The sequence below is a fragment of the Gossypium raimondii genome, chromosome 9, assembly GCF_025698545.1.
Source record: "Gossypium raimondii isolate GPD5lz chromosome 9, ASM2569854v1, whole genome shotgun sequence".
Taxonomy (NCBI): Eukaryota; Viridiplantae; Streptophyta; class Magnoliopsida; order Malvales; family Malvaceae; genus Gossypium; species Gossypium raimondii.
The window spans coordinates 42950984-42977681 of NC_068573.1; the positions used below are offsets into that span (position 1 = coordinate 42950984).

The window sequence follows — 26698 nt, forward strand, 5'->3', positions numbered from 1 at the left end:
CTGCTCATTTCTCATTTATTCAGTAAATATTCATAATTACCTTAATTTCACTTTTTGAAAAATGTTAACGAGTGTGGTCATATTTCTATGAAAAATATTGTAATTAAACAATTTTTTTTAAAAATAATCAATGATTTTTTCCAAAACAAGGTCTTGGTTATGATATCTAAAATAATAAATACTTAATCAAAATTATACATTTTCGATTCGTCTAGGATGAGCGCTTTGATCGAGTAGTCTTCTTCGTTATCTTCAAACCCACGTCTGCCGAGTGTGAGGTTGCTTTAGAATCTCAAATAATCCACTCGTTGGCTGCATAATTCATTTGAACTCGTTATCGTCCTAACATAGCCAATAGAAACACTTACATAACCAATTTAAACCAATTACCGAATAAATAACTGGCATCCGAAAATAACCATTAAATTTACTGGTGCCGGAGCTCCACCGAATTGTCATTAAACAAGACATACTTTCTAATTAAAAAATTTACTGAATTAACAAAAACACAAATACATAAGAAAATGCTCCACGTTCCTCTCTCATTCATCCTCTAACAAAATATAATTTTTAAAAAAAATTTCAACTCAGGTTGATCTACCACTAGAATTATATATAACTATTTGGTCACGCAAAGAGAATGACTCCACCAAAATAAAATAACGGTATAGTGCACTGATGGTGGAGCCATTCTAAATGGACCCACCTAATAAAATAATATTTTTTAAAAATTTAAAAAATAAAAAAATAAAATAGACCAGGCATGTAAAAAAGTCCTTCGCACCACCAAAAAGTTAATTTTTGTATTTAAGTAGCTGACGTAACATGTTGGTGGTGCCATTATCTTTGGCTCCATCAACTTTTATGGTTCAATTTAGATCATTTACGTATATAATCAAAATAGAGAGTCATTTACATAATTAATCAAAATTTTAGGATCATTTATATATAAAAGCCCTTATTTGATCCTCTAACTTTACAAAAAAAAAAGTTATTTTAGCCATTTATTTAGTTTTTTTTATTTTTTTAACCGTTGAACTTGTATTATTTATCAAATCACTCCAAAATGGATGGAAAAATTAACCTTGCTAATGTGGCGTACACATGGATTGCCACGTATATGCCACATCATCAATTAATTAATTATTAAAATTTTAAAAATTGATTAAAAATATTTTTAAATATTTTTTTAATTTAAAAAATGAGTTAATTACTAACATAGTATACAGTGGATATTAGTATTTTGGAGTGATTTAACAAATAGCTCAAGTTCAAGGGTTAAAAGAGACGAAAAATTAAATAAAAGTTAAAATTATTATTTTAAAATTAAAAGGCTAAATAAGTGATTATATACTTTTACCATTAATCTCATTACTTAATTTCTTACAACCTTATACTTATAAAAATCCTTTTGGCCAATTAGCATATATAATATAGAAATCCTAAACTTGCGTGCCGACTTTATCTTTCTCCGTCCTGTATTATCTCGTCTACTACGTTTTCCATTTTCGTTCCGATCCGTAACTCTCATTTCAGCACCATGACTGTTCACTCCCAGATTCAAGGTTCGTTTACTAAATTTTATTTTTACAAATTAATTATCAAAAGTTTCCCTTTTTCTTTTCAATTGTTTCTCGTCGTTTGATTCTTAGATTTGCTCTGAAATTATATGGGGAACAGTTATTCGATTTAACGAGCCTTTTACTAATCTTCAATCAATTTGTTAGTAACTATAAAGAATATTAAGCGATGCATTGGTTCTGTTCTCTAAAAAATTAGGAGCGTTACATATATTTCTGGATGAATACTAGGAAATATGAAACGTGGATATCTGGGTTAATTTTTTTTTCAACTGAAGAAATATTTATATAATTTGCTAAGTGATGGTGTTTTCGATTCTTGTGTTTGTTTGGTCTAATAAATTTGCTGGCTTCGATGTCTCACAGATGAAACTGGCAGAAGTGTCAAGCCTTCTTATTTTAGCTCGCCACCTTTGGACGTTTCGGTCGCATTCCCTCAGGCAACTCCAGCATCTACTTTTCCTCCTCTTGGTATGAAATCTATCCATTATTCTCTGTTTTTCAGCTCCGCTTATGTTTATGCATTTGAACTTGTTGAAAATGGTTGCAAATTTGACTGTTTTTTGGAGAACAACAAATTATTCCTTCTGGTTGTTAAATGATTTATAGCTTTTGACAAATTGTTATTGCAAGGGGAATCGTGATTTCTAACTATGTGTTTGGTTTGATCTTGGAAAACAATTCAGCTTCCGACTATTATCAATTTAATGATCTATTGAGTCCTGAGGAGCAGGCTCTACGTAAGAAAGTAAGAGAGTGTATGGAAAAAGAAGTAGCTCCTATAATGGCAGAGGTATCTTTCTAATAATGAACCTTTTTCACAACATTTTGTAGATGACAATTAAATGCTGTGGTTTCTAGTATTTAGTTATGTTCGTTTCTGTTTACTTATATTGTATGTTCACAAAGAGAGCAACTAATTTGAAATTTTTCCCTCAGTACTGGGAGAAGGCAGAGTTTCCATTCCAAATTGTTCCCAAACTTGGTGCTCTTCATATTTCTGGTGGTACTATCAAGGTTATTCCTATGCAGGTTTTGGTTTTTAGCTTATTTGTTCCTTGAAGTGGAAATCAAGCAAGATGTTTGGTTATTTCTGGGTTGCAGGGTTATGGATGCCCAGGTCTCTCCCTCACTGGAAGTGCTATTGCAATGGCAGAGGTTGCTAGGGTTGATGCAAGTTGCTCAACTTTTATCTTGGTGCACTCATCTCTAGCCATGCTTACAATTGGTGAGATCTATGATACATGTCAACAACCAACATTTCTCTCTATATATTAGTTCTAATTTCTGGTATCACTTCTTTTTATCAATAATAGCATTATGTGGGTCAGAGGAACAGAAGCAGAAGTATTTACCATCATTGGCACAGTTAAAAACTGTAGCTTGCTGGGTAGGTTTTTCTTTTTGGCATTAACATCTGGGTAGGTATTTAGTGTCTTTTTCAGCTATAATTAAAGATATTTAATGTCATATTCAGGCTTTGACTGAGCCTGACTATGGAAGCGATGCTAGTTCTCTGAAGACAACTGCAACAAAGGTCCATCCACAACCTTGTCTTTTGGTTTTCACATCTTTTTTTAATATAGCTAATTTCACTCACTGGTCAGCATTCTGAATTTTGTGTCTTATCATGTTTGCTTTCATCTCAAACATTCAGGTAGAAGGAGGATGGATACTTGAGGGACAAAAACGCTGGATAGGAAACAGTACTTTTGCAGATGTGTTGGTTATCTTTGCCAGGAATACTACAACCAACCAGATAAGCGGGTAAGTGAAACAGCATACAAGAAATAGTGTTTAGCATTTGGTCTTGCACACAAAAGAATCCATTAATGATAGACACGATCATATGTTCACTAGTAACTAAAGTATCAGTATTAGCAAATATAGAATGATAACCCAGGATCACTTTTTCAGTTGAGAACTTATGTTCATGAAGAAGTAGAAGCATTCAAACCTGGTAATAAGTATTAAACAATGGTAAAGCTTGTATTCAGGGACCAGGGCCTCTGGTCCCCATTGAGTTCCACAATTGTTAAAATTCTAAACAAAGGTGGAATGATATATCACTGGTTGCAGACCTTTGAAACTACCATGGGCTGTTTACTGAAGTGATAGCGTAGGAGAGAAACATTGAGATTGCTAATTGGAGGGTGATTAGATTCATTGCCTGCTCTTTTTCCTTAAACACGGGATGCTTCTGCCTTCTGTTTCAGATATTTAGTTAAGAAAGATTCCCCTGGATTGACAGCTACAAAAATACCAAACAAGATTGGATTGCGAATTGTTCAAAATGGAGATATTCTCTTAAAGGAAGTCTTTGTTCTGGATGAGGACAGATTACCTGGTGTGAACTCTTTTCAGGATACAAGCAAGGTTTGTTTTAATAACCTTCCTCAAAAAAATGAGATCTGAACTCAATCCTTCTTTGTAATCTGTCGATAAGTTCAAGTTAGTGGACAGATCCCATTTATATGGATTTTTTTAATTTGTTCTGCTGGATCTTATGCAATATATATGCACATATGAATTTCCACCATGGCAAGCAGGTACTTGCTGTTTCTCGAGTAATGGTTGCATGGCAACCTATCGGCATATCGATGGGTGTCTATGATATGTGTGCCAGGTATGCAATGAATTCTTCTCCGGTTTGCGAAATTACATTTCAAGCATTCAAGATAACATGTTTTGCATTTGCTATGATGCAGGTACCTGAAGGAGAGGAAACAGTTTGGTGCTCCATTGGCAGCCTTCCAAATTAACCAGCAGAAACTTGCTCGCATGTTGGGTAATATTCAAGCAATGACTCTTGTTGGTTGGCGCCTTTGCAAATTGTATGAAGAGGGTAAAATGACTCCCGGTCATGCCAGCTTGGGAAAGGTATAAACGTTTATGATATAGAAGCCCATGATTTCATGTGACTTTTTTCTTTTTGAAATCTTATACATGACAAAACTGTTATGATCTTCAGTCGTGGATTACCTCAATGGCAAGAGAGACAGCTGCTCTTGGGCGGGAGTTACTTGGTGGCAATGGAATTTTGGCCGATTTTCTTGTTGCAAAGGTTTTCTCTACTCTCGCCTCAAAATCACTTTCAATTTATTCCTGCCAAAGTACAATTCAGAATAGAAGTAGGTTCGAAAGTGCATACAGCATGATGAATAGCTAGATATTAGATGTTAGTTTTTAGTGAATCAGGTACTTCTGAAGATTTGGTCCGCATTGGTTACCCAATCAGGGTAATTGTGGAAGATGATCTACTTTTGTTTTTGGTAGGAACATCCTTAAGTTTTGTTGCATTGGTGACCATTGCAGGCATTCTGTGATTTGGAACCCATTTACACATACGAAGGCACGTATGACATCAACAGCTTGGTAACTGGTAGGGAAATCACTGGTTTTGCCAGTTTTAAGCCAGCCTTAGTGAGCCAGCGAAGCCGCCTATGAGAAGTACCGTGTAGACTTTCTTCCCTTCGAACTTGTTACAGTAAAAGTTGAATAATGTAAAAAAGAATCCTAAACAGAGTCAATCAACTTATTACAGTAGAAGTTAAATAAATTATTGCTTCTGTTGTCATTACTTGCTTAATGCTTTTGAATGTGAATCAACATTTTTTTACCATTATAATATTGAGGAAGAGGTAAGGGGAATAACAAGGTTTAAAGCCGTGTCATCTAAGTGTCAAAGAGTAACCTTTTTGATTCGTTATATTATATAAAATATCATCATCTCACAATAAATATTTGGAAGTTGAAAATTTTACCCAAGCTGCTGTCGTTGTTTTTGGCTGATAAAATTTATCGAATTTGATGCGAACGGGTATATTTGTTAAATCATTGGATAGTCGATTATATTTCAAATTTTTTAACAAATAAGTAGGTATGTATCTCTAATTATTTAATGTTGAAAAGATCAAGTTTGTTATATTTACATTTATGACATGTCATTAGATTAATGATTTTAGTAACAAAATGATCTAATTAATATAACCTCAATAGTTTAAGGATGAAATAAGATTGATTCGAAGCTTAAAGACCAATTTAGAGTAAACTTCATAATTTGGAGATCTAATAATTTATGTAAAAAACTAATTGGAAAAAAGTAAAAATATTTCACATCTTAAGACACTTCCTTTCCTTTCCCCTCTAATTGAGATAAATAAAAAGCAAGTCTGCCGTGCCTAAATAAAAAGGAAGAGTTTACCTGAGATGCTTATCCAGAGATTGTTACCATAAAATGCAATTATGATCCACAACCTATGAAAGGCATAACAATATAATACACCGTCTTACAATCTCATTTCTTTTCTTTCCATGCTCTCTCTATGGCTAACTGCTAAAAGCAAAACTCAAAGCCACTAGTTTTTGAGCAAACCAGCAAGCTCACCCTTCTCGTACATTGAGGTCAATATATCACACCCTCCAACCAGCTCTCCATTCACAAAAACTTGAGGGAATGTGGGCCAGTTACTATATTGCTTCAGTGTCTCCCTTAATCCACAATTATACTCTTCATCCAGCACATCTACACTCTCATAATCCACTCCTTGGTTTTCCAGAATGGCTATTACTCTCTGCGAGAATCCGCACATCGGGGCACTTCTTGACCCCTTAATAAAGGCCACCACCTTGTTCTGCTTCACCAACTTATCGATGAGTTCCTCAAGTGGAACTGTCAATTGGACATGACGACCGGGAGTAAGTCGGAGATCTGCCTTCTTTTTTGGAGGCTGCCGGACCCAAGTGGTGTTTCCCGATTCATTGCCTGGCGGGACCTTTCCAGTGGCTTCTATATGCTCTTCCATCCATGACTTCCAAGCTTGAGTTAAAGCTGTTCTATCAGCTTCATTGACTACACCAACCTACACAAGGCGAGTACATCACTCTTTGATTCTCTTAACTACTATCAAAGATAAACACCATCAGTTTTACCATAACATGACCTCTCTACAAGGTAGAGTTAAGAGAGAAAATATATATTATTGAAGAATGAGAAAGCCAGGTTAACTAAGCTCAGACATCCAATGCCAAAGCCAATTTGGTGGATTTCAACTCAGCTTGCTTGGTAAGGATAGAAGCATTTGCTGCTTACTTTATTCATTACAAGCCTCAAGGATGGTTCATGATGAAAGTTCACAACTTACAATTTTGTTTACATATAATCCACCCAATTTGGTGGTACAGCCTTTGATTCCCAATTCATTTCCATGGTGAATAAAACTGTAACAAAGATCATTCACCTTAAATGTCTAGTCACTAAACATTCAATTCCAGCACATTGATAAATACAAGACATTGGAACATTTGAAACATCTAGACCCACCATATTACAAATAGCAATGAACTTTTGGTAACTAAACAGTTAAATAAAACAATCGGAACTTTCTGAACATGATTGAGCTAAAAACTTAAGCAATTCTGTTCAATATCTACTCATTTCAAATGGATTCCTGCATTTGGGATTTCCCATTAAGAAAATGCAGAGAAGCTGCACATTCACCAGTGCTTAGAATTACCCAACTTCGACTACACGGTTCTCAACCCACAAAAAAGATTGATGATTCCCTTGCATTTAACTTTACAAGCTTTATGCTATTAAAAATCCGTCAAACTCAAGCATCAACCCAGATCTTAGAAGTTGCATTCACTTTTTGAATTAAATATCTTGCAGTTATTTACTCAATAATTCCCAAACTCAACAATCAACATTCAAAGAATTAAGAAAATTCATAAAATATACCTTAACGGAGCAGCAAAGCTCCGGCACTGAAGTTTTATGAGAAAAAAGGCTGCTAGCAATATTACGCGAGATGCCTATAAATTGAAGTTCGTCATTTTGATCAAAAACGGCGTAGACTCCAGCATCCGAAGGGAACTTAGCGGCAAATTCCTCGGGAGTGGCCGGGACGGGAATGGGTTCGACCTCCGAGAGGTTCTTGACAGCAGAAGCGATTATTAAAGAGCGAGTTTTTGTGGAAATGGGAGGTCTCAGAGAAAAGGAAGGGAAAGACAGGGAAGGGGCGAAGCGTGAGTATAAGGAAAGGGTAGGGGTATTTTGGGGAGCATAAGAAGAGAAAGTGCGAAGTGAAGAAGAGGAGGTGAAGAGTGGAGAGACATTGATTGCGGCCATTAGAACAAAGATTGCCTGAAATCTGAAATTGGGATAAATTAATGATTTGATTGATAATTTGAGTTGTGTTAAGAACCAAAGTTAGAAGGGACAGGAAAGTGGAAGAAAGATTTTTTCCCATTTTTGGCTTTCATTTTTATATTTATTTGTTGCCATCAACTGGGCTAGCAATCTACATTTTAAAGTATGGGCTTCACAACTTCCTTTTTTCTTTGCCCCATCAAACTGGGCTTAGCATTAGTTACCCAATCTAGCAATCTTCCTTTCATCATTTGTGCCTGAGTGGTTGCCTAATAGAATACGTAAAATGGACAAATTTTATTTTAAGCTTTCAAGTTATAACTTTTAAAAAGAAAAAAAAATCGATTTAATCTTTTTTTTTAAATTATAAAAATATAAATCAATACAATAATACAATTACATTTCACGTCTCACCAAAATATAATATTTAAACCACATCTTCTAAAATCTTTTTGGACTTCACTCATGTGCCTAACTGATGCCACTCATCTTCCCTGTTTTTATCTTAGGTAGTCCTCCATCACTCCATTTTTCTATTTTTGCTTTTGCCTTTTCTTAGAGGACTCTCATCAGTTTCTAGTTAATTATCTCTTCGTTGTGGCCCTTGTCGACTTAGATGAGGATTGGCAAATGTCCTGTCGAGTTCCTCCCTTGATTCTTTAGAGTTTTCGACGATGGTCATTTTCAAATTCGTGCCTCACAAGCTTCCCTTGCCCCCGTCTCCTTGTCACTCGAGGCAAGACACGCCTTTTTGGATAGCCTTCCTTCTTCTTTGACCAAGGGTTGTATCGTTGCAAGAAGTGGGCAACACTTTGGATTTTTTTTGGGCTCATTTAGTTTACTTGAAATGGACACGACAATTCATTTATTACGTAACTATCATATAAGTTTTAAATAATATGGCATATGGTAGTCTTTATAAATAACAAGTTTAAGTAACTCTTTTAGTTAAGACTTTTTTTTTTAATTGGATGTAGGAAATGGGGTTGTTTAGTATTAAACCCAAGCTCTCATGCCTATAACATAATATTATTGTCACTATACTAGTTTTACCTATATGAAGTACGCTTTTTAATATCACTCATCTTTTACTCAACTTCAATATTTTTGTTCCAATTTTATCCTCACCCAACAACCACATATTATAAATACAATTATTCATGGGTCGGGTGACTCCTCCCGCGATCAGATCGGCTTAGCCTGTTATTTCTTGTCCTCGGGCCAACTTGACTCGGCCCAAATTTAATTTAAATAATTTTAAAATATTTTTATTTAGATTTAACTATAAAATATATAAATAATTAAAAACTATATATTTATTAATTTAAAAAATGATATTTTATTATTTTATATATTTAATATAAAGTTATACTATTTTATTTTATTAATATTAAAATTATACATTATAATATTTTGTTATTTTAATATACATATTTTTAAATAATGAAATTTTGGTTTATTTTAAATTATATAAAAATAAAGATGTTAAAGGTAAGATGGTACATTAACAAATAACATTTATGTTTTAATTTATAGCAAACGCTGATAAAAAGAATAATTTATATTACAAATTTCACCAAACAAACATACTGATGTTGTATCCTCCATCTTTTATCTAACTTGAATATTATTTAGGATAACACTCGTGTTTTACCTCATGCCTACCAAACTTGAAAATCTCTGCAAGGCTGTGTAACTTCTTGGTTCATGCGATCGCCTCCACCTATGAGCTCAATTCTTTCTTCACCCATGTTCTGGCCAACTAGATGCTAACTTTCAAATCTAATCACCACCAGGTTTCCTTATGGTCATCTTCAATATAGTGGTAATAGAGCGCCTGTATCCCCACTTCTTTGTGTGATCCTCTTGTGTTATCGACTTTGGCTTTATTTCAAAGAGGTCGAATTCTAGTTTTCATAACCTTTGGGTTTGTTTTTTAGGATTGAACCTGTGAACTCTTAATTCTCCAACTATTTTAGTTGATTTCTGTATTCAACTCTATTTTGTAAGAACTTTTTTAATGGACAAATACATTCACACAATTATAACTTTTTGAGCAAATTATTATAAACTCAATAGTAAGTAAATAGTTTCATTAATTAGACTGGAAATTTGGAATACCAGTTCATTTTAACTTTTTTAAGCATAAAATGTAAATCTCCCCTAAATTAAAAGTGATTATATGTTCTGACATAAAAACTAATACATCCAGTATTTTACATTCATACTTTCACAACAAAACTTGAACCCAAATTACCCCAAACCCCCAAAAAAAAATCTCAACTTAAAATAATCCGAATTGGATGATAATCAGATCTGAACCTTCTCAAAACCAACCGTTCATTACAACTAAAAGCAAAGGATTCAGATGCTTCTAAATAGACTTGAATATATAATAGAAGCAGATGGGGGGGAGAGCCGAAGAATGAGATGGAAGAAGCTTAGCAAGTTAATCCATTGCGCATGCATGCAATGTTCCAGGTAAACGTAGGTCAAAATTTATTATGCGAGAAGGCATTAATTCACTTCTTGCCAACACTATTGATAATGGCATACACTGTAGCAACCGTAACGGGAAACATTATTTTTGGTTATTATCTCTATGGGAAGTCTATAATTTGCTTCCTCGTGTCATAGGCTGTATTTGATTCATTTTTGGATACACCATGCCCTGAGTCTAAGAACTAAGACATTGCAGATGTTCCCATTTCAACAATCTCCACTGCGTGTACATGGTTTAACCAGTGGGCCTCAAACCATGTTAACTTCCTCTTCAGACTGTTGCTTGTCCCCTGCAATTTCTCAGTTCGTATGGCTCATGGTCCCTTTATGCAGGATGAAGGTAGAAGGTAGAAGGCAGGTTTGCCTACTGCAACAAATAAGAGCAATGGAGGATATAATCCAAATTATACAATTATATTTGAAAAAAGAAAATAACTACTCAAACGAGATGCAAAGGAATCAGATAGCTACCGTCTATATATACTTGTAACATTCAAGAAAGGATCCTTGTGCCGTATGTTCAACATTACTTGTCAACATCTGTACGGATATCAGCCTTGCCCAAGTAAACCAGCTGCATCTCCTCTCTCCAGATCTGCACAAAGCATAACATGTTGAATATGTTTAAATATTCACTAGCATCTGCATTCAAGTTATTTCAAGAGTCAGCTTAACAGATTACAGTTAGGCTCCTACCGTGTCACGAAATTCCACCCGGATATGAGGTACATTTGTCTTGTGTATATCATTCCCATCAGGCCCTCTCTTGTAGTAGTGCTTTCCAATCCAGTGGGACTGAAACAGACAAATTCATAGAACTAATTTCAATTACATCAAATCATTTCAAAGAAAGGTCTACCGAAGTGGAAGGGAGTAGTAGACCAGGAACAATTCCTTAATCAAACCATTTACTAGTATCATGAAATAATTTTCAAGCAATTAGACTGGTGCCATTTGGAAAAGACAACAGGCAATTCTTTATGTACAAGTCATTCCTAGTCTTATAAAAGGTTGCAGCAGTGTATCACTGCCCTTCCTAATCATCACCAAGATTCTAAATAAGAAAGAATTTTACCTTCAAAGCATGAGAAAAACCTGACTGGTAGACTGAATTACGGGCAATCTCACATAGATCACATGAACTAAGCTTCCACACCTGCAAATCAATGGTTTTAATTTAATTGAACCATAAATAATAGTATATATTGTAGATTCTTGCTGAGAGAGAGATTACAGAAGCAGCTATGCTATACTCTTCCACCAAAGGTTCCTTTGTTAAGTGTATTTGAAGAGGATCATCCGTAGAAAGGGAAACATTCAGACCCCGCAAGAAAAACATTGGAAAAGGGTTCCGATGATAGTCCAAAAACAAGGAATTGTTGCTCAGAGGAGACATAGCCAAGCCAATCTGATAACCAATAGGCCATGACAACAGTTAGAAATGCTGTGCTTATTGATAACTAAAATTACTTTTCAACTTTCCATGTGCTCTTACCTGTGCCAAATAATAAAGATACTGTAGCACAGGCGATTTCCTCAAATTGATTCCATGTGCAATATTATGAGCAGTTAGAAATGTTGCCGCAAGATGGTCAATATCACCAGCCTGAAACACTAAAAATATGAGGGGCACACATAAAATTGAAATATTCATGATAGGTTGCATATAACTTTCATAAGTACCTCCCCAGAATGTGGTCGGAATTTGATGGTTGACATGCCCTTGGACTCACGAAGCTGAATAAATCATGCCACGAAGGTAAGTATTCGTATACTAAAGACATAGTGGTTGCATCTAGTACTGATTTAAAGAAGAAAGCCAGTACTAAAAATAATTGGCGGAGGGGCCAATTTATGTAATGAAAGAAGTTTAGAAAGCCAATGCAAAGAAAAAAAGTAACTGTTCTCAATAGTTACATTTATTTAATTTGAGACTGATAATTTGAAACTATAAAGATGATAAAGGTATTCATATCTAGTGAAGATGAAACAGTGTCAACTTATATAATGCATACCTTGTTTAAGGTGTAGAGGTTCGCATAGCAGTAATATGCATAGTAGGAGAATGCAGGATTAAATACATTAGTCCACTCATCTGGTCTTGGCATGTGTTTTGTGGGGCGTCTTTCAGGTTTGCTTTCATCATCTACCAAATCCAACCCTACAACCTGAATTGTCAACAAGAAGCAGATGTCATGGCAAACACCACAGACTGAGTCACAACGTAACCCAAACAAAACCATGGCAATGCCCCCCAAAAAATCAAATAAAAGATATTAAACCTGTTTCAAGAAAACATGCAACTGAGGATGTGAATCAGGATCCACAGTAACCTCAAAAAGAGGAATAAAGATGTTGTCAAGAATGTTCTGAAATGATGTAACAATCCCCATCTCCTTGTATACATTGTAAAGTCGAGGGATCTGAAGCAAAAAGTAGTCACATAATCAAGGATTAAGAACTATTTCAACAGTCTCACAATTTTATTATATGAGCCTGTGTCACATTCTACTAAGGTTCTAATCCACATATACGGACCAATAACAGACCTATATATAAAGGTTCACAGGATATATCACAAAAAGCCAGTCATTATGCATTGAGATATAAAAGAGATATAAGCACCTGAATTAACCAAACAACATTTTCACTGTACAATTCGTTGTTAACGATCCAACTAGCCAGTTGATCCCACTCACTTTGCTTCCTGCCATATATAGATATTCTGTATTCAGCCATCTGCAACAAAAAACTGAACATCAAAACAACGAAAATCCAGAGAACATGTATTTGCAGAACAATGTGAGAGGACAACCATGTAGCATATTATCAAAAGCAGATATTAGCATCAATACTTCAGTTCATTGAATACATATAGTTCCTCAAAGAAAGAAGTAAAACATATTAAGCAAATTTATAGGAGGACAGTTCTCCTTATAATAGTACTACTAAACTCAAGTGCTCTGGAGGGATGCTATCCCCAAGTCTGAAAAGCCAAACCAGAATTTATCTCAGGGAGAAAATGTATTTGCGAACTAGAATTAGCATGTACCTGGTATTTGCTTGCAGCAAGATCAGAAAACACCTGCTTTGTCAGCTCCCCAAGGAATCGACCTGCAAAGTTACAAAACCTGACTGTAACTTCACAGTGAAAATCACCACAAAGAAAACATTCCTTCATGGCAATAAACCAATCAAAAACACAGACATGGAATCATTTTAGCAAAGAACCACAGAAGCACCTTATAATGTATAATAACACGGACATGAAGAAGAGGCACTGATGTTTCATTGAAATAAAAGTTGGAAGGACTTATTCAGCACCATATCTGAACCTCAGTACATGCTAGAAGCAAACAATTTCATAGAGAATTCCGCATAGTACTCCAGTGTCCTAAAAATCAAGGAAATAAAAAGGATATACCTTGGATAAGATTATCCTGCTTGAGGAAAATTTCCCTGAGCCTACTTTGACCACAAGGATTATACTTGAGGTTAAATTTATCAAAACGATGGAAGGTACTTTTGTCTGCATGAACATCAAGAAGGTCCACATTTAAATCATATCTGCTCAAACAAAAGCAAAAATAAGTTATATTTAGTTGCATAATCTCTCCCTCCCCTTTTGAGAAAAAAAAAAGGTAAAAGGAAGTCCTTACCCAGTTAAATCCAGGCTCTCAAAAACTTCTTTCAGGGTTAGGTACGTCCCATCTCGAAATATTACAACCTAAACAAAGAAAGAAAAAGGTAAACTCAATTTTCGGCCAAAAATGCTTCTTCACATGCACGCTTTCACACACCTCTTCCACAAAGCAATGAGACTATCCCGACATCACTTATGTAGTTATAGTTGGTTGACCAAACAAATTAGCTTTTATGCAATTTCCATATTAGAGAGAATAAAAAAGAGTTGCAATTTGCAAGAAGAGTGACACGATACACACAAACACATTTACATAGCACCTAAGGACCGAGGATATTAGTAATTTTAAGGACCTTTTGTAAAAGCACACCAGAGAAAATCAACAAAAATGAAAGTTACCTCATCTGGTTCCTTCCTCAACTTGGACTTTATAAACCTCAAAAGGTGTTTCTGGTTCATGCATGCTGAGTGATGAACGTGAGTATCAACCTTCCTCACATTATAGAAGTCCCTATGTGGTGCACTTTTCTGAGCTAGAAATTCTCTATCCGAATTAAGCATCAAATGAAGATTGAATTTCTGAAAGAAATCAAAATGAAAAAGAATTTTAATGATCAAAATAGAAAATTACAAAATTAGGGTACACTTCATAAACAGGGAGAAGCATTTACTTGTTCTAGAAGATTTAGCCGATGATGACATAAAGTTCTGATATTGCCTGCTGCTATAACTCGAAGTATGTGATGCAAGTCAGTGAAAAAGGTTGTAGCATCGGCTACAGGAAAGAGCTCTTCTTTTGCTGAAATAAGACAGATGAAAAATGCTTAAGCAAGAGAGTAGTACAGATCACAAGTAGGAAAGTTAATATCAGGTATCACAATACTTACAATCTTTATTTGCATAAACATGTATTACTCCATCTTGCATCTCAAAATAATGCTGCAAAAAAGGGCATGCATCTTTACAACTCTAAGGAAGAATTGAGGTAAGTGCAAGTAACTTGTGGTACAGAATTTGGGATTGCAAGTATAAGCTTACATCAGATTTTCCCTCAGGAGCATAAAAAAAGGGTGCTGGATTAGGTTTTGGTGTGCTTGGGTCTGATATAACTTCTTTCTCCCAAGGAGCAACTGCCTCCTTGAATACATATCTTTTCCGCATTTCTAGGCATTCTTGCAGAACTACATAGACATCAACTTCATCCGGTGATGGTACCTCTGATATTAAGTAGAAGATGAAAATTTTATTTAAAAATATTAAGGAAATTGTGCTTAGTGCTTGCAGAATCTAATATCATAACCTTAAACTTTAAAATAGGACCTTGTAAACTTTTTCTAACAAGGGAATACACACATTTGCCGTCTTAGACTGCTGTCAAGCACACTAAAAACACCCTTTTAGTAGCTTATATTTTATAAAAGAAAGATAAGCATGTTTTAATATGTAGCACAGGAATGTATTTTAGGTATATTTTGAATGTTAGAATTTTTCATTGAACAAATTGCTAAATGTATAACAAGGTGAAAACTTTGAATGCGCACACAATTTAAAGCTTTAAGACACAAGATATGGTGAGAGTGGTTTATGAAGCGATAATAAAAATTATGATGCAGACCTATTACATACAAACCTAATGTAGCATACATTAGAGAGTCAATACCAGTAGGGGAAATATTAAGTCGTGCAAAGGTCTCGTGCTCTGGCTCTTTCCTTAGGATATCAGCTGCAATAGGATCAGGTGGAACACCATGGAGGTCACCTGATACACTATGAGATCGAATCATGCTTGAAGCAGCTATCTGAATCGCCTCTCCATTAGCATTAATGTGGTCCGGCAAATTTGGGCCCTACCCAAGAGAATTTCTATTACTCAAAAGATTGATCAAGTTTCCAACAACCTATAAATGTATAGCAGAAGCAAGCTCAGAAAGGAAAGGGGAAAAATAGATTACTCACAGCATTTCCATTAGTATGAAGATATGTAAGGTCAATCTTAGAATTGTCAGTCATATTATCTTCATCCTCTGATCCTTCCATGCTCTCAAACGCACTTGCACTAGCAACAGGGGACTTGGGAGAAGTAGGTCGCATAACACTTCCAGATTTCTTAGTTGGTGTTGCATGGCCACCAGACTTCCCTGAAGCCAAAACAATTACAGCATCTAATCAGAAAAGACAATGACACAGGGAAATACAAAAAAGAAAGATTAAAAAGAACAAGACAGATCAATTTCTTTCCAAGCCCTAAAATTGCATCTTTCTCGTGAGTGGAAGTTGGGTTAAAGTCTGAAAGAGACGGAGCCAACAATCTGAAATGCACAAAAAAAAAAAACCTTCATTTGTTTTTATTTTATAATCTACAAGAGATAATGGTCTTCAATTATCTTGATTGCAGTGTTTGTCAGGTTCCGGCTTCAGAAATTTTCCGAGTAAAATTCTCTAGAGAGCAAGGCTGATGTTCCTCGGAAGTACTTCCGTACAAAAGGTACTCTTTAATTGATGCCTCGAAGCTTCAAGTTATCGTCTTTTCCCTTCGTTTTGTGCTGTAACTTGATTTCCCCTTTTTCTTTCACTCACGCTTACAAAATCAGCAATTTGTTTTTCCAATTAATCGGATAATAAGTTCCGTCTCTTTTCATAAAATAAGAATAACAGAGAAAAATGCAAGGAAAACAAGTTTCCAATGCGTTAGTTCTGTAATGTGCAATATTTTATTAAACAAAGTAATAAGCTATTTACTTTATACATATTATTATTCAACAACTCATCAAATCTCTGGATTTCAAATCCCATATTTACCTTCCGGCAGCATATGGAGCCTCGGCAACCCGGGGGGAATCCCGTCAACATGGATAGTGCCGTTACGTTTCTCTTCTCCATCAATCCCGCCGTACATCATCCAAACATCCGGCAAAGAAGAGGAGCTACGGCGGTAATATCCGCTGCCCTTCCGGCGAGAGTGGTGGGCGCGCCTTTTCTTGGAGGGCAGCGGCGACTCTCCCTCCGAGATATCCTCCCTCTCCACCGTTTTGGCGAACTCCAGCAACTGATTTAGGGTTTTCCTGTGCATGTAATACGCGGACACGGCCACCAGCGAAGCTCCAACCAGAGCCGCCATCGCAAGATGGACAGTGTACGTGTCCATTTAGAACTCTCTAAAACTCTTTTTTTCTTTTCGTTCCAAACTTTCCAAATCTACAGCCAAAAAAAAGATAGAAAGCAAGAAGGAAAAATGAAAAAAAAAAACCCAAAAAGCCCTAGTGAAACTCTCAACACTCTTGGGCGAATGAAGAGAACAGAGAGAGAAGCTCTGTTTCACGGGAGACAACACAAGATAGGCTTAATCCACTATTTATAGGGCAAAAATAGAAATTTAAAAAGAAACAAAAGAGCACCAACCTAATAGGCCAATAAGGACAGATTCGCATTCTCTTCTTTTCTCCCTCTTTTCTGACCTAAACTTATTGTATTGCTAATTAATTTTTAATGTTAAAGTATGATTATTGTCAATCTAATGCGAAAGCAAGTTTAATTTAATTTAATAAGCAAGTTAAAGGTTTTTAAGTTGAATTAGTGTCGTAATTAGCATGCATTGATATCTTAGTTAAAATGCATTGGTAGTAGAGTTTTAAAAAATAAGTATGTAAAAGAAACGTTGTTCTTATGTTGTATAGAATCTCCGCTGCTCATTCTATTGCATGCAAATCTAATTGCTTTGTAGGAATTAGGATTGAAAGAAAATTAGAGAAATTAAGAGGGAGGAAGTAAAAAGTGTTGTGCAACAATATTATGTTGGCTGTTAATAACGATTAACATTATATAAAATAAGAATATCATATGATGGTCTGATGGTTAAAGGTGTTCATCGCCTCAAGTTGCGCTAATCGCATTTGTTGATCGGGCGTAGAGGTGCTCATGGGCCGGGGCGGCCCGGCCCGGCCCGACGGCTAGCCCGAAATATGGGACGGTTTGGGTAAAAATATAGGCCCGAAATATGGGCTTGGGTAAAAAAAGGAGGCCCGTTTAGAAAACGGGCTGGGCCTCTGGCACCACTTTTTTTGCCCAGGCCCGGCCCGATATAATAAATATATTTATTTTTTAAAATTTTAAAATATTTTTTACATACTTTTTGAATTTTTTTAATTTTAAAATATTTTTAAAATACTTTTTAATTTTTTAATTTTAAAATATTTTTAAAATACTTTTTTAATTTTTAAAATTTTAAAATAAAATGGGCCAGCCCTGCTTATGATTTTTTCCCGGGCCGGGCCTGGGTAAAATCTTAGGCCCATATTTCGGGCCCGGGCCTAGGACCCGGACCGAAATTTTTTATGGGCTCAGCCCGGCCCGGCCCATGAGCACCTCTAATTGGGCGTTGCCATGTTATTGTAATTGATATCAACAAACAATTTTAACAATAATATTTTATGGGATCATCAATAATTTAATTTTAACAAATATTGATAAAGATTCAACATGATTAAACAATTTAATAATATAAATAGTACAAAATGTGAAATTTAATTCAATAATATAAATAGTAGATATAAATTGAAAAAAATTAGGGTTTAACAGAAATAAAAATTTTTAAAATGAGTTAATATTTAGTTCATTCAATTATTTGAGTTATTTGAATTCAAAATTCAATTCAATTAATTTGAAATTCAAATTTTATTTTATTTTTTAAATCGAATCAAATTTTTTCACCCTGAATATTGTTCTTTTAAGGAGCTTTTTCTTCATTTATATATATATTTCCATTTTTCGTGATTTTGAGCTCTTGTTTTCTCTATTACAAAGTCTTTATCTTCCTATAAGCTTATCTCTCAACTCGATTTATCACCAAAAGTACAAAAGCATTGTCTATAATAACCAAAAAAAAAAGCCATTGCCAACATCCTCAAAACGTCAAGCTCGTGCTTTTTTTTACCGGGGAGGGACTTCGGCTTGGCCTTCTCCCATATTAATTTTAGGTTTCTATAAGTTTTTTCAACACGACTAATTTCAAATTTTCGAAGCTTCACCACCATTCATGTTATTTTTCCAGTTTCTTTAAGATTTCTAAACACATTTTATCCCAATTTTTTTATTTCCTAATAACTCTAATATCTTAAAGTTATTTTTCTTATATTTTAGTAAAAAAATAGGATTTTAGTTTATTTTGTAATTTTATGATTTTTTATATTTAATTTATTTTCTAAGTTAATTATATATTAGTATTAATTTCAACTCATTTTGAGAATTTTTGGTCCATTGTAAACTTAATGAAGCATGAAAAAGGAATTGATAGTTTAATTTATATAAGGAAGATAGTTTTCCACTTCAACGAACAAATCTTGTAAATAGTGACAGATAACATTCTACTCCAACGAAAACATCGTGGCCTAGAACAATGTAATTACTTTTTCAACTTCTTAAGCTCTGATTTTCTCATATGTTGTTTTTGTATTTTACTCTAACCTTCTTTCATGTTGTACATCTTGTAAATAGTGACAAATAGCATTCAACTCCAACGAAAACATCGTCACCTAGAACAATGCAATTACTTTTTCAACTTCTTAAGCTTCGATTTTCTCATATGTTGTTTTTGTGTAAAACTCCCAATTTTGTAATGGGTTTCATTCTCATGGACTTTTGATTCTCCCTCGTGTTGCCTTTTGGTTTCATTTTCATGCAACACTGTATAATGCAAAATTTTATAAATATGCAATAATTAAATTGGTTCCAATTCATAATAATACAAATCGAAAGTTCGTGTCACTCGTCATTGGCTCTCGCTTTTCTTTTCTCTCTCAGTGGCTTGACATCGTCTTTAGTTACGAATAATACTTCAATAATAGCGCAGTATCAAATTCCATCCAATTACAAAACTAAACATATTTTGTAATTTATTCAATTTAGTCCCTAAATTCGAGATATCATAACTTTCAATCTAGAACATCGGATTAAAATCTAATTTCACACATACTCATTAAGAAGCTCCTTCTTTCTATTCCTACTGAAATTTTACATTTTAATTCAATTTGATTTCTAATGTGCGAAATCAACAATTAAGCTTTAAAATTTAGTCACTTCATAAACTAAATTTAATTTCTATCAATTTCACACCTATTTTTTTAATAAATCAACAATGGTAACTTTCTAAAACTTTAGCAATTTCACAAATTGATACATGGGCTAACTAAATCAAACTCCCATAACCTCAAATTTATAAAAATTACAAGAAAAATACTTGAATTTATCACCTAATTGAATAGCCGAATAGCCAAGGGTTTGAAAGTTTTCTTCAAGCTATTTCTATGGTGGACGGTCGTAAATGGGAAGAAGATGGTAGATTTCCACTAACTTTTCCTATTTATACTTTAATTAAATGTTCATTAACCTTGTTTAACTAATTTAATTATGATTTACTTAATATAATTAACATTTTAATCCAACATAGTGGAGTTTCCATCATCATCCGCTGTCAGATAACTAAAAATGGTTTATTTACTATATTGACCTTTAGCTAATTGCAATTTAAATCCCCAAGCTTTTAGTTAATTAAAAATCTATAGTGATTGAACTTTACAATTTAGTCTTTAGGCCTTAATTAATTATAATTTCGGCTAAATTGTCCAACCAAATATCAATTCATCAACATATTAACTCCGTAAATATCCTTATTTGATATTTACGGACTTAGTTTACAAAAATAAGATCCCGAAATCATAATTTTCGATACCACTAAAAACCGAATCATTACAGCATAGGCATCCTAATCGGCTAGACAATGTGTATATATATAGATAAGAAAGGGAGAGGATTAGGATGCTGTATGGGATAATTAACAAAAGAAATCGACTTACTAATTACATTTCTCCTAGCTCCAAGTGGTAGTTTCATGATACTCGTTTTGTGGAATTATTAAATTTAAAAAAGCCAATATTTTTTAAATAAAGGTTTTTAAAAATTTAAATAGAAGTAGCAATTTTTTTTTTGAAAAATCTAGAAATGCAAAATTCCAGGCTTAAAATTAATTAATTGTTATGAAAGATTAAAATTGACATTATATATACATTTACACCAAGACTAACTTAGCAAGAGGTATTTTTTGTTGGATATACGGAGTGTGCATAGCAAGTAGGAATATATGTTTGGAAAAACTTAAGAACTTTTATGCATCTCACACCTCTATATAATCTCCTCTGAAGTCATATCAAAACTGATGAATCGTGGAAACAAAATTCCAACATTGTCTTGGGTTTGTGTCATGTCGAAAAAGGCACGTGAGTAGATGCAAAAGACATGAGTTGGCGTTTGGTGGATTAAGGAATTACATTCTATTTTAGTACAACAACATATTTTCATCAGCGTGAATTTTGGTGATTGAAATAAAAAGAAGAAGAATAAGAATGTGCCATAGAACAATACCCAGAATCTGAGCAACACTAGGTTCAAGTGGTTTAAACTATACAAAGGAAATGTAATGTGCTTATCGCATCCAATGCTTTTAATAATATGTCCATACTTCTAAGAACTTACCAATAAGTCTAACGGTTTACTAAAATTTCTAAAGATTTATTAAAATATCTAACGGTTTACCAATATAACTAAAGATTTACCAATATATCTAACAATTTACAAATATTTCTAATGATTGCTTTTTACCAAAATTTCAAAGGATTTAGCTACATTTATGAGAATTTACCAATATCTTCAAATTTTCTGAGACTATACCAAGCCTTAACAATTACCAAAATTTTGAAGGATTTTACCAATATTTATAAGGATTTACTAAAATATCTAATGATTTACCTAAAGATTTACCAAATGATTAACCAAAATTTCTAAGAATTTACTAAAATATTTAACGATTTACCAATATTTTTAAGGATTTATCAATATATCTAACATTTTACTAATATTTTTAAGGATTTACCAATATATCTAACGTTTTATCGAATTTCTAAAGATTTATAAAAATATCTAACGATTTGTCAAAATTTCTATTGTTTTTCCAATATTTATGAGAATTTACCAAAATTTCTAAGATTTTACTAATATTTTCAAAATTTCTAACATTATACCAAGTGTTAACAATTACAAAAATTTCTAAGGGTTTACAAATAATACTAACGATTTACCAATATTTCTAATTTCACAAACAAATCTAACGATTTACTAAAATTTCTAAAATTTACCAATATTTATAAGGGTTTACCAAAATATTCAAAGATTTACCAATAAATCTTGATTTATCAAAATTTCTACAGTTTTACCAATACTTATTAGAGCTTACCAAAATTTATGAGATTTTACCATTATTTTCAATTTTTAAGCCTTACAGCAAGTCTTAACCATTACTAAATTTTTGACTTTACTAAAATATATAAAAATTTACTAATATTTCTAAGGATTTATCAAAATTTTTAAGAATTAATTTACCAATATATCTGACTATGTACTAGTATATCTAAGGATTTACCAAAATATTTAATGATTTACCAAAACTTTTTACAACTTACCAATATATGTAACGATTTACCAAAAGATATAAGGGTTTACCAAAATATTTCTAAGGATTTACTAAAATATCTAAATTTCAATCATTTTACCAATATTTATGAAACTTAATTTATCAAAATTTTTATGACTTTATTAAAATATTACCAATATTTCTACGGATATATCAATATTTCTAAGAATTTTAATATATTTAACAATCTACTAAATTTTGTAAGAATTTATCAAAATATATAATGATCCACCAATATTTATCAAAATATCTAAATCATTTTGCTAAAATAACTAACACTTTGGATTTATTAAATATCTAAAATTTTACCAATACATCTATCAATTTATCGATATTTATTTAAGAGTTTACCAATATGTGCATTGATTTGTCAGAATATATAATATTTTATTAAAATTCCTAACTATTACCAAATTTCTTAAACTAAACTTTTTTTTTTTTTACCGAGCAACCTACAAGCTTAGAAAAGCTATTTCTAAGCATTTTATGTAAAAGGTGATAAAAGAATTGTCGGACTCTTTGCGTGCCCCTTATTTTGTAACACGTGTACTAATAAAAATTCAGCAAATTAATTACCGTTCACTTAGAGAAGAGAAATTATATGAAACTATGATTTCACGTTATACTTATTTCTTTTCAATAGAAACATGATAAATTATATTTTTTCTCCTAATTTTTACTATTTTTAGTTGATAATTTGAATTTTTTCAAGGGGAAAAAGATAAAAATCAAGAGAAAAAAGTTAAATTTGTCATGTCCCTATTAAAAATTTAATAAGATAACATAGAATCACATTTTCATACCATCTCTAATCTCACCTATGTTTTGTCGTTAACTATATCTGCTTAATTTTTAAAGCTCTTGAATCCTTCTGCTAATGCATCTATGGACGAAACAAGATTGAGGGAAGGCTAGAGAAAGTTGCCCCTTTTTCTTTTCAGAACAAAATTTGGTAAAGGCGGGGCTAATCTGAGAAAGTTAGGCTTTAAGATTTTCTCAAAAATGAGTTTGCAAGCTGAAAGTAAGATATCAGCACTTAACCCTAAAATAGATTTCGTTGTCATCAATTTCGGCCATCTTTTACCTAACAAAACCTGAACCCCTTTTTTATATACGGTTGGCTGATTCCCTAAAGCTTTTGTTATTTCTGGATCTTAGTTAGTATATAGGTGAGATTTCAATTGCAACATCAATAGAGTGAATTGAAGGAATAAAAATAGATCAAAATCACCAACAATTTGTCCAAGGAATTGAAGTGAAAAATAGAGAATGTTTTACTCTATAGGATCTTCCACCTCCCAAATGAAACCATTAGCGCCGACAGCTAGATTTCACAACACAAAAGCGTTGGAGTGCCTAGAAGAAGGTTCTAGAGGGGTTTCCAGAGAGAGGCCATAGCTCTAATCATTGGTGATGGAGAAGTAAACGGCAAAATCTCAGTTGAAGGCACACAAAGGGGTACACGATGGGGGCAGACGAATTTTGTTCTTATTTACTTTTCAATAAGGCTATTAATCATAGACATCACAAGTATGTTTTTCCTATTGAAATGGACGCAAACAACTCCCATAGTCATCCTTCTTGAAAATCCCGCAAATAAACTGCTATTATAACCATGAAAACCCCACGAGGTTGAAAAAGAACAGTGACAGGCCAGCTTTAGTTGTGTGTTGTTATTAATATGTTCCAAAAGGGTTGCTCATGTAACACTATTAAGTCAAATATCGACCCTATATGTCCCACCTCGTTGATGAGGATGCATTTTAGAATCTTGCCTCACATTCAGGATTAGTTTATGCTCCGGGCATTCCAATAACATATCAACCAAAAACACATTTCATTCCATAGTCAAAAAGCATACAGAAAGAAGAGAGGCACCTTGCAAACTGAAAACCTCTCATATGCCATGCCACTCCATCATTAGTAACTACCTAAACATGGAGGGGGGGTTACAAAAAAAGATACGATCAACCTAGAGTTGCACAAAACTCCAAGACTCTCGACTTAAGCAAAACACAGTGCCAGCAGGCACTTAAGGGGTTATTGCATCAAGTTCTGTATTTGGACTCGTCAATGTCGATTCCTTCCTCAGCTGCACGCTCTCCTCCCGACTTGTCCATGGTACTCAGTCCACCTTTTCGCCCCATTTCCTGGTACCCCTCACTCCCTATCTGCTCCTTTCTTGTCTGACCTCCTTTGCTTCCCAGCTCCTGGTACCCTTCTCTCCCCAGTTGCTCCTTCCTTGTCTGACCTCCACGGCTCCTCCCTAAAACACCATTTGATCAAAGCGCCAAACTAATAGGTCAGTATCATATAAATGCAGGCATTGAATAATGAATACAAAACAACAAATTAGACATCAGGTGGTGCGGGTCACCTTCTGCAAGGTGCTCTTGAGCTTCGAGACTCTTCCCACCAGTTCCACCGGGAATAACCGTCTCTCCCTGCCTTGCCCTGGCGTCAAGTTCCTGTCTTTCCTGTTGCGATGCCATGGCCACTTTCACTCTTCTCGGGGTTACTTTTGCTTCTTTCGTAAAAAGAACTTGGAAACTACTGAGACAAGCTTACAACAGGTGAATTCACGTAACTGTGCATACAAAACGTAGAGTTGGTGCTTTATATAAAGGCAAGGTATGAAGGATGAGCGAGGGCGCCGATCAAGGAAGGCAGGACACGTAATCGAATAAACGCGGCGAAGGAGGAGCAATGAAGCCATATGGCAACGACACGCAGGTGCTTAGTCCTTCAAAAATGTAATTTGGATTCAAAGTCGGTTGACACGAGTCCAATGCTAGCAGAGTTAACTAGCTAGTACTATTACTGACTAGTAAATAATTTATTTGGTTTCTCAGACCATTTGAAGGTTACGGACCTTATGGCTAAAAGCCCTCCGGAAGAATAGCTAGATCGGACAGCATCGAATACAGATCCGTAGGCCGGAAAATGGGCCCGTTATATGAGCCTCTTTGGTCTTTGTACACATTGTCAACCCTTCTTGACCGATTTTTGTTTTTTGGTATCAAAAATTTTTTTGGAGCAACAAATAATACTAAACAGATAACTTTTAGAATTAGAAGTGCTTATGAACATAAAAGTAAAAACAATCTTTTCTAAAGAAAAAAGGCTCTTAAAAACAAGAGATAATTTTAACCTTTATAAAGTATTTTATATAATATTTATATTAAGTATGCAATTACATTTCTATTGAATTTTATTTTAAATATATATTATTAAATATTTAATTTTTGTTGATTATATTTTAATATTTAAAACATAATTTATTTATTTAAATTAAATTTTATAAATAATTAACTTAAAATATTTAAAATTTATATTTTATATATTTAAAAATGAACAACAAATTATAAGCTAAATTAGCCATATATGCTAGGGTTTTTTTAATTAGGCTTATAAGCCATTTTTTTATTTAGAGAAATATGTCGTTTTTGGAGAGAGATTGGACGCACTTTTTGTTTCTCTCTCAGGGTTAGGATTTTTAATATTTTTAGGTTTAGGGTTTTGGGGTTTTTTAATAGAGTTTAGGGTTTTTGATTGAAACTGGAGAATTTTAAAGGTAGTTTTGAGGATTCGGGGATGTAATAACGCGCATCATAACACATACATTTCCTATGTCATGGTGGGATAGGACCATCACCTCTAAAACCCATTTTGGGGAGATCTAGTTTCGAGGTGATTGTGCTTGATAAGATCAAGAGTCGAAGTCTAAGTGGAGGTCTCAGTCGGCGGTCGTCATGCGGTCACAGGTTTGAGCATAACTGGAGGCCAGTTGAAGGTCGTTATGCGGTCACGAGTTCAAGCTTTTTGAATACCCCACAAATGATGCCTTATATATACCATACATAAGATTGATGTCATAATTATAAGGAAAAACGGAGAGATTTCCAATGTAATCAGTGTATTTTTTTCTATTTCCACGCACCCGATATCTTTAACCTTTCATTCTTATCCGAATGTTGACACCGAGGTGGACACAATAGGACTCTTAGGGGGAGAGCAGATGTTTCAAAAGAAGTAAGGGTCAAACTTGGGTCAATGGTAGCGGTTGTAGTTATTAATGTGTTGTTTAATAACGACAACCACTGCCAGTCCAAAAGAAGCATCACCTTTACTCCACCGAAATAGCTGCTCCCTACCTGAGAGTTTTCCTACATCCACGACGGTGGTGACTTTTGAATAAAAAGGAAGGTTAAAGGTATCGACTGCCTAAAAATTGAGAAAAAAATTACGCCGACTATAGTGAAAAGACCCATAGTTTTTCCCTATGATTATTCCCTCAAACTTTT

The 26698-nt window shown here is 34.0% G+C and overlaps 4 protein-coding genes across 5 annotated transcripts; 1 reads left to right on the forward strand and 3 right to left on the reverse strand.

The window, feature by feature from the left end:
- The first annotated feature begins 1402 nt into the window (after positions 1 to 1402).
- Positions 1403 to 5157, forward strand: LOC105799958 (acyl-coenzyme A oxidase 4, peroxisomal). Its single transcript, XM_012630783.2, has 13 exons — positions 1403 to 1565; positions 1947 to 2051; positions 2267 to 2373; positions 2520 to 2597; positions 2685 to 2808; positions 2897 to 2970; positions 3058 to 3117; positions 3238 to 3347; positions 3797 to 3956; positions 4130 to 4206; positions 4289 to 4460; positions 4552 to 4644; positions 4896 to 5157. Exons 1-13 carry the CDS (start codon positions 1541 to 1543, stop codon positions 5025 to 5027), a joined length of 1317 nt encoding a protein of 438 aa, XP_012486237.1. The 5' UTR covers positions 1403 to 1540; the 3' UTR covers positions 5028 to 5157.
- A 534-nt stretch (positions 5158 to 5691) lies between these two features.
- Positions 5692 to 7823, reverse strand: LOC105799959 (bifunctional monothiol glutaredoxin-S16, chloroplastic). Its single transcript, XM_012630784.2, has 2 exons — positions 7321 to 7823; positions 5692 to 6442 (listed from the first exon to the last, which is right to left on the reverse strand). The coding sequence occupies exons 1-2, from the start codon at positions 7708 to 7710 to the stop codon at positions 5939 to 5941; spliced, it is 894 nt and encodes a 297-aa protein (XP_012486238.1). The 5' UTR covers positions 7711 to 7823; the 3' UTR covers positions 5692 to 5938.
- Positions 7824 to 10206: 2383 nt separating this feature from the next.
- Positions 10207 to 17212, reverse strand: LOC105799960 (AMP deaminase). 2 transcript variants are annotated; one of them, XM_012630786.2, is made up of 20 exons: positions 16676 to 17212; positions 15833 to 16014; positions 15537 to 15723; positions 14915 to 15093; positions 14764 to 14815; positions 14548 to 14675; positions 14276 to 14455; positions 13893 to 13960; positions 13658 to 13800; positions 13286 to 13347; positions 12859 to 12972; positions 12516 to 12656; positions 12249 to 12401; positions 11917 to 11970; positions 11729 to 11839; positions 11468 to 11641; positions 11309 to 11389; positions 10930 to 11028; positions 10705 to 10828; positions 10207 to 10597 (listed from the first exon to the last, which is right to left on the reverse strand). In XM_012630786.2, the coding sequence occupies exons 1-19, from the start codon at positions 17019 to 17021 to the stop codon at positions 10760 to 10762; spliced, it is 2523 nt and encodes an 840-aa protein (XP_012486240.1). In that variant the 5' UTR covers positions 17022 to 17212; the 3' UTR covers positions 10207 to 10597; positions 10705 to 10759. The 2 variants fall into 2 exon arrangements, with proteins under 2 accessions (XP_012486240.1, XP_012486239.1); XM_012630785.2 differs by having other exon boundaries at positions 10207 to 10600; positions 16676 to 17211.
- Positions 17213 to 24214: 7002 nt separating this feature from the next.
- Positions 24215 to 24983, reverse strand: LOC105799961 (protein SLE1). Its single transcript, XM_012630788.2, has 2 exons — positions 24772 to 24983; positions 24215 to 24660 (listed from the first exon to the last, which is right to left on the reverse strand). Exons 1-2 carry the CDS (start codon positions 24884 to 24886, stop codon positions 24443 to 24445), a joined length of 333 nt encoding a protein of 110 aa, XP_012486242.1. The 5' UTR covers positions 24887 to 24983; the 3' UTR covers positions 24215 to 24442.
- Between the last annotated feature and the right edge of the window lie 1715 nt (positions 24984 to 26698).

Bases quoted from the DNA above. Each gene is read 5' to 3' on its own strand.
- LOC105799958 (XM_012630783.2), top strand. From the start codon at position 1,541: ATGACTGTTCACTCCCAGATTCAAG. The intron at 1,566-1,946 runs GTTCGTTTACTA...GATGTCTCACAG, and splicing joins TGTTCACTCCCAGATTCAAG to ATGAAACTGGCAGAAGTGTC. The intron at 2,374-2,519 runs GTATCTTTCTAA...TTTTTCCCTCAG, and splicing joins TAGCTCCTATAATGGCAGAG to TACTGGGAGAAGGCAGAGTT.
- LOC105799959 (XM_012630784.2), bottom strand. From the start codon at position 7,710: ATGGCCGCAATCAATGTCTCTCCACTCTTCACCTCCTCTTCTTCACTT. The intron at 6,443-7,320 runs GTATATTTTATG...CGCCTTGTGTAG, and splicing joins AGCTTTGCTGCTCCGTTAAG to GTTGGTGTAGTCAATGAAGC.
- LOC105799960 (XM_012630786.2), bottom strand. From the start codon at position 17,021: ATGGACACGTACACTGTCCATCTTGCGATGGCGGCTCTGGTTGGAGCT. The intron at 14,456-14,547 runs GTAAATGCTTCT...GATTTCTTTCAG, and splicing joins GGCTAAATCTTCTAGAACAA to AAATTCAATCTTCATTTGAT. The intron at 12,973-13,285 runs GTACATGCTAAT...TTTTTGTTGCAG, and splicing joins TTGCTGCAAGCAAATACCAG to ATGGCTGAATACAGAATATC.
- LOC105799961 (XM_012630788.2), bottom strand. From the start codon at position 24,886: ATGGCATCGCAACAGGAAAGACAGGAACTTGACGCCAGGGCAAGGCAG. The intron at 24,661-24,771 runs GTGACCCGCACC...ATGGTGTTTTAG, and splicing joins TCAAGAGCACCTTGCAGAAG to GGAGGAGCCGTGGAGGTCAG.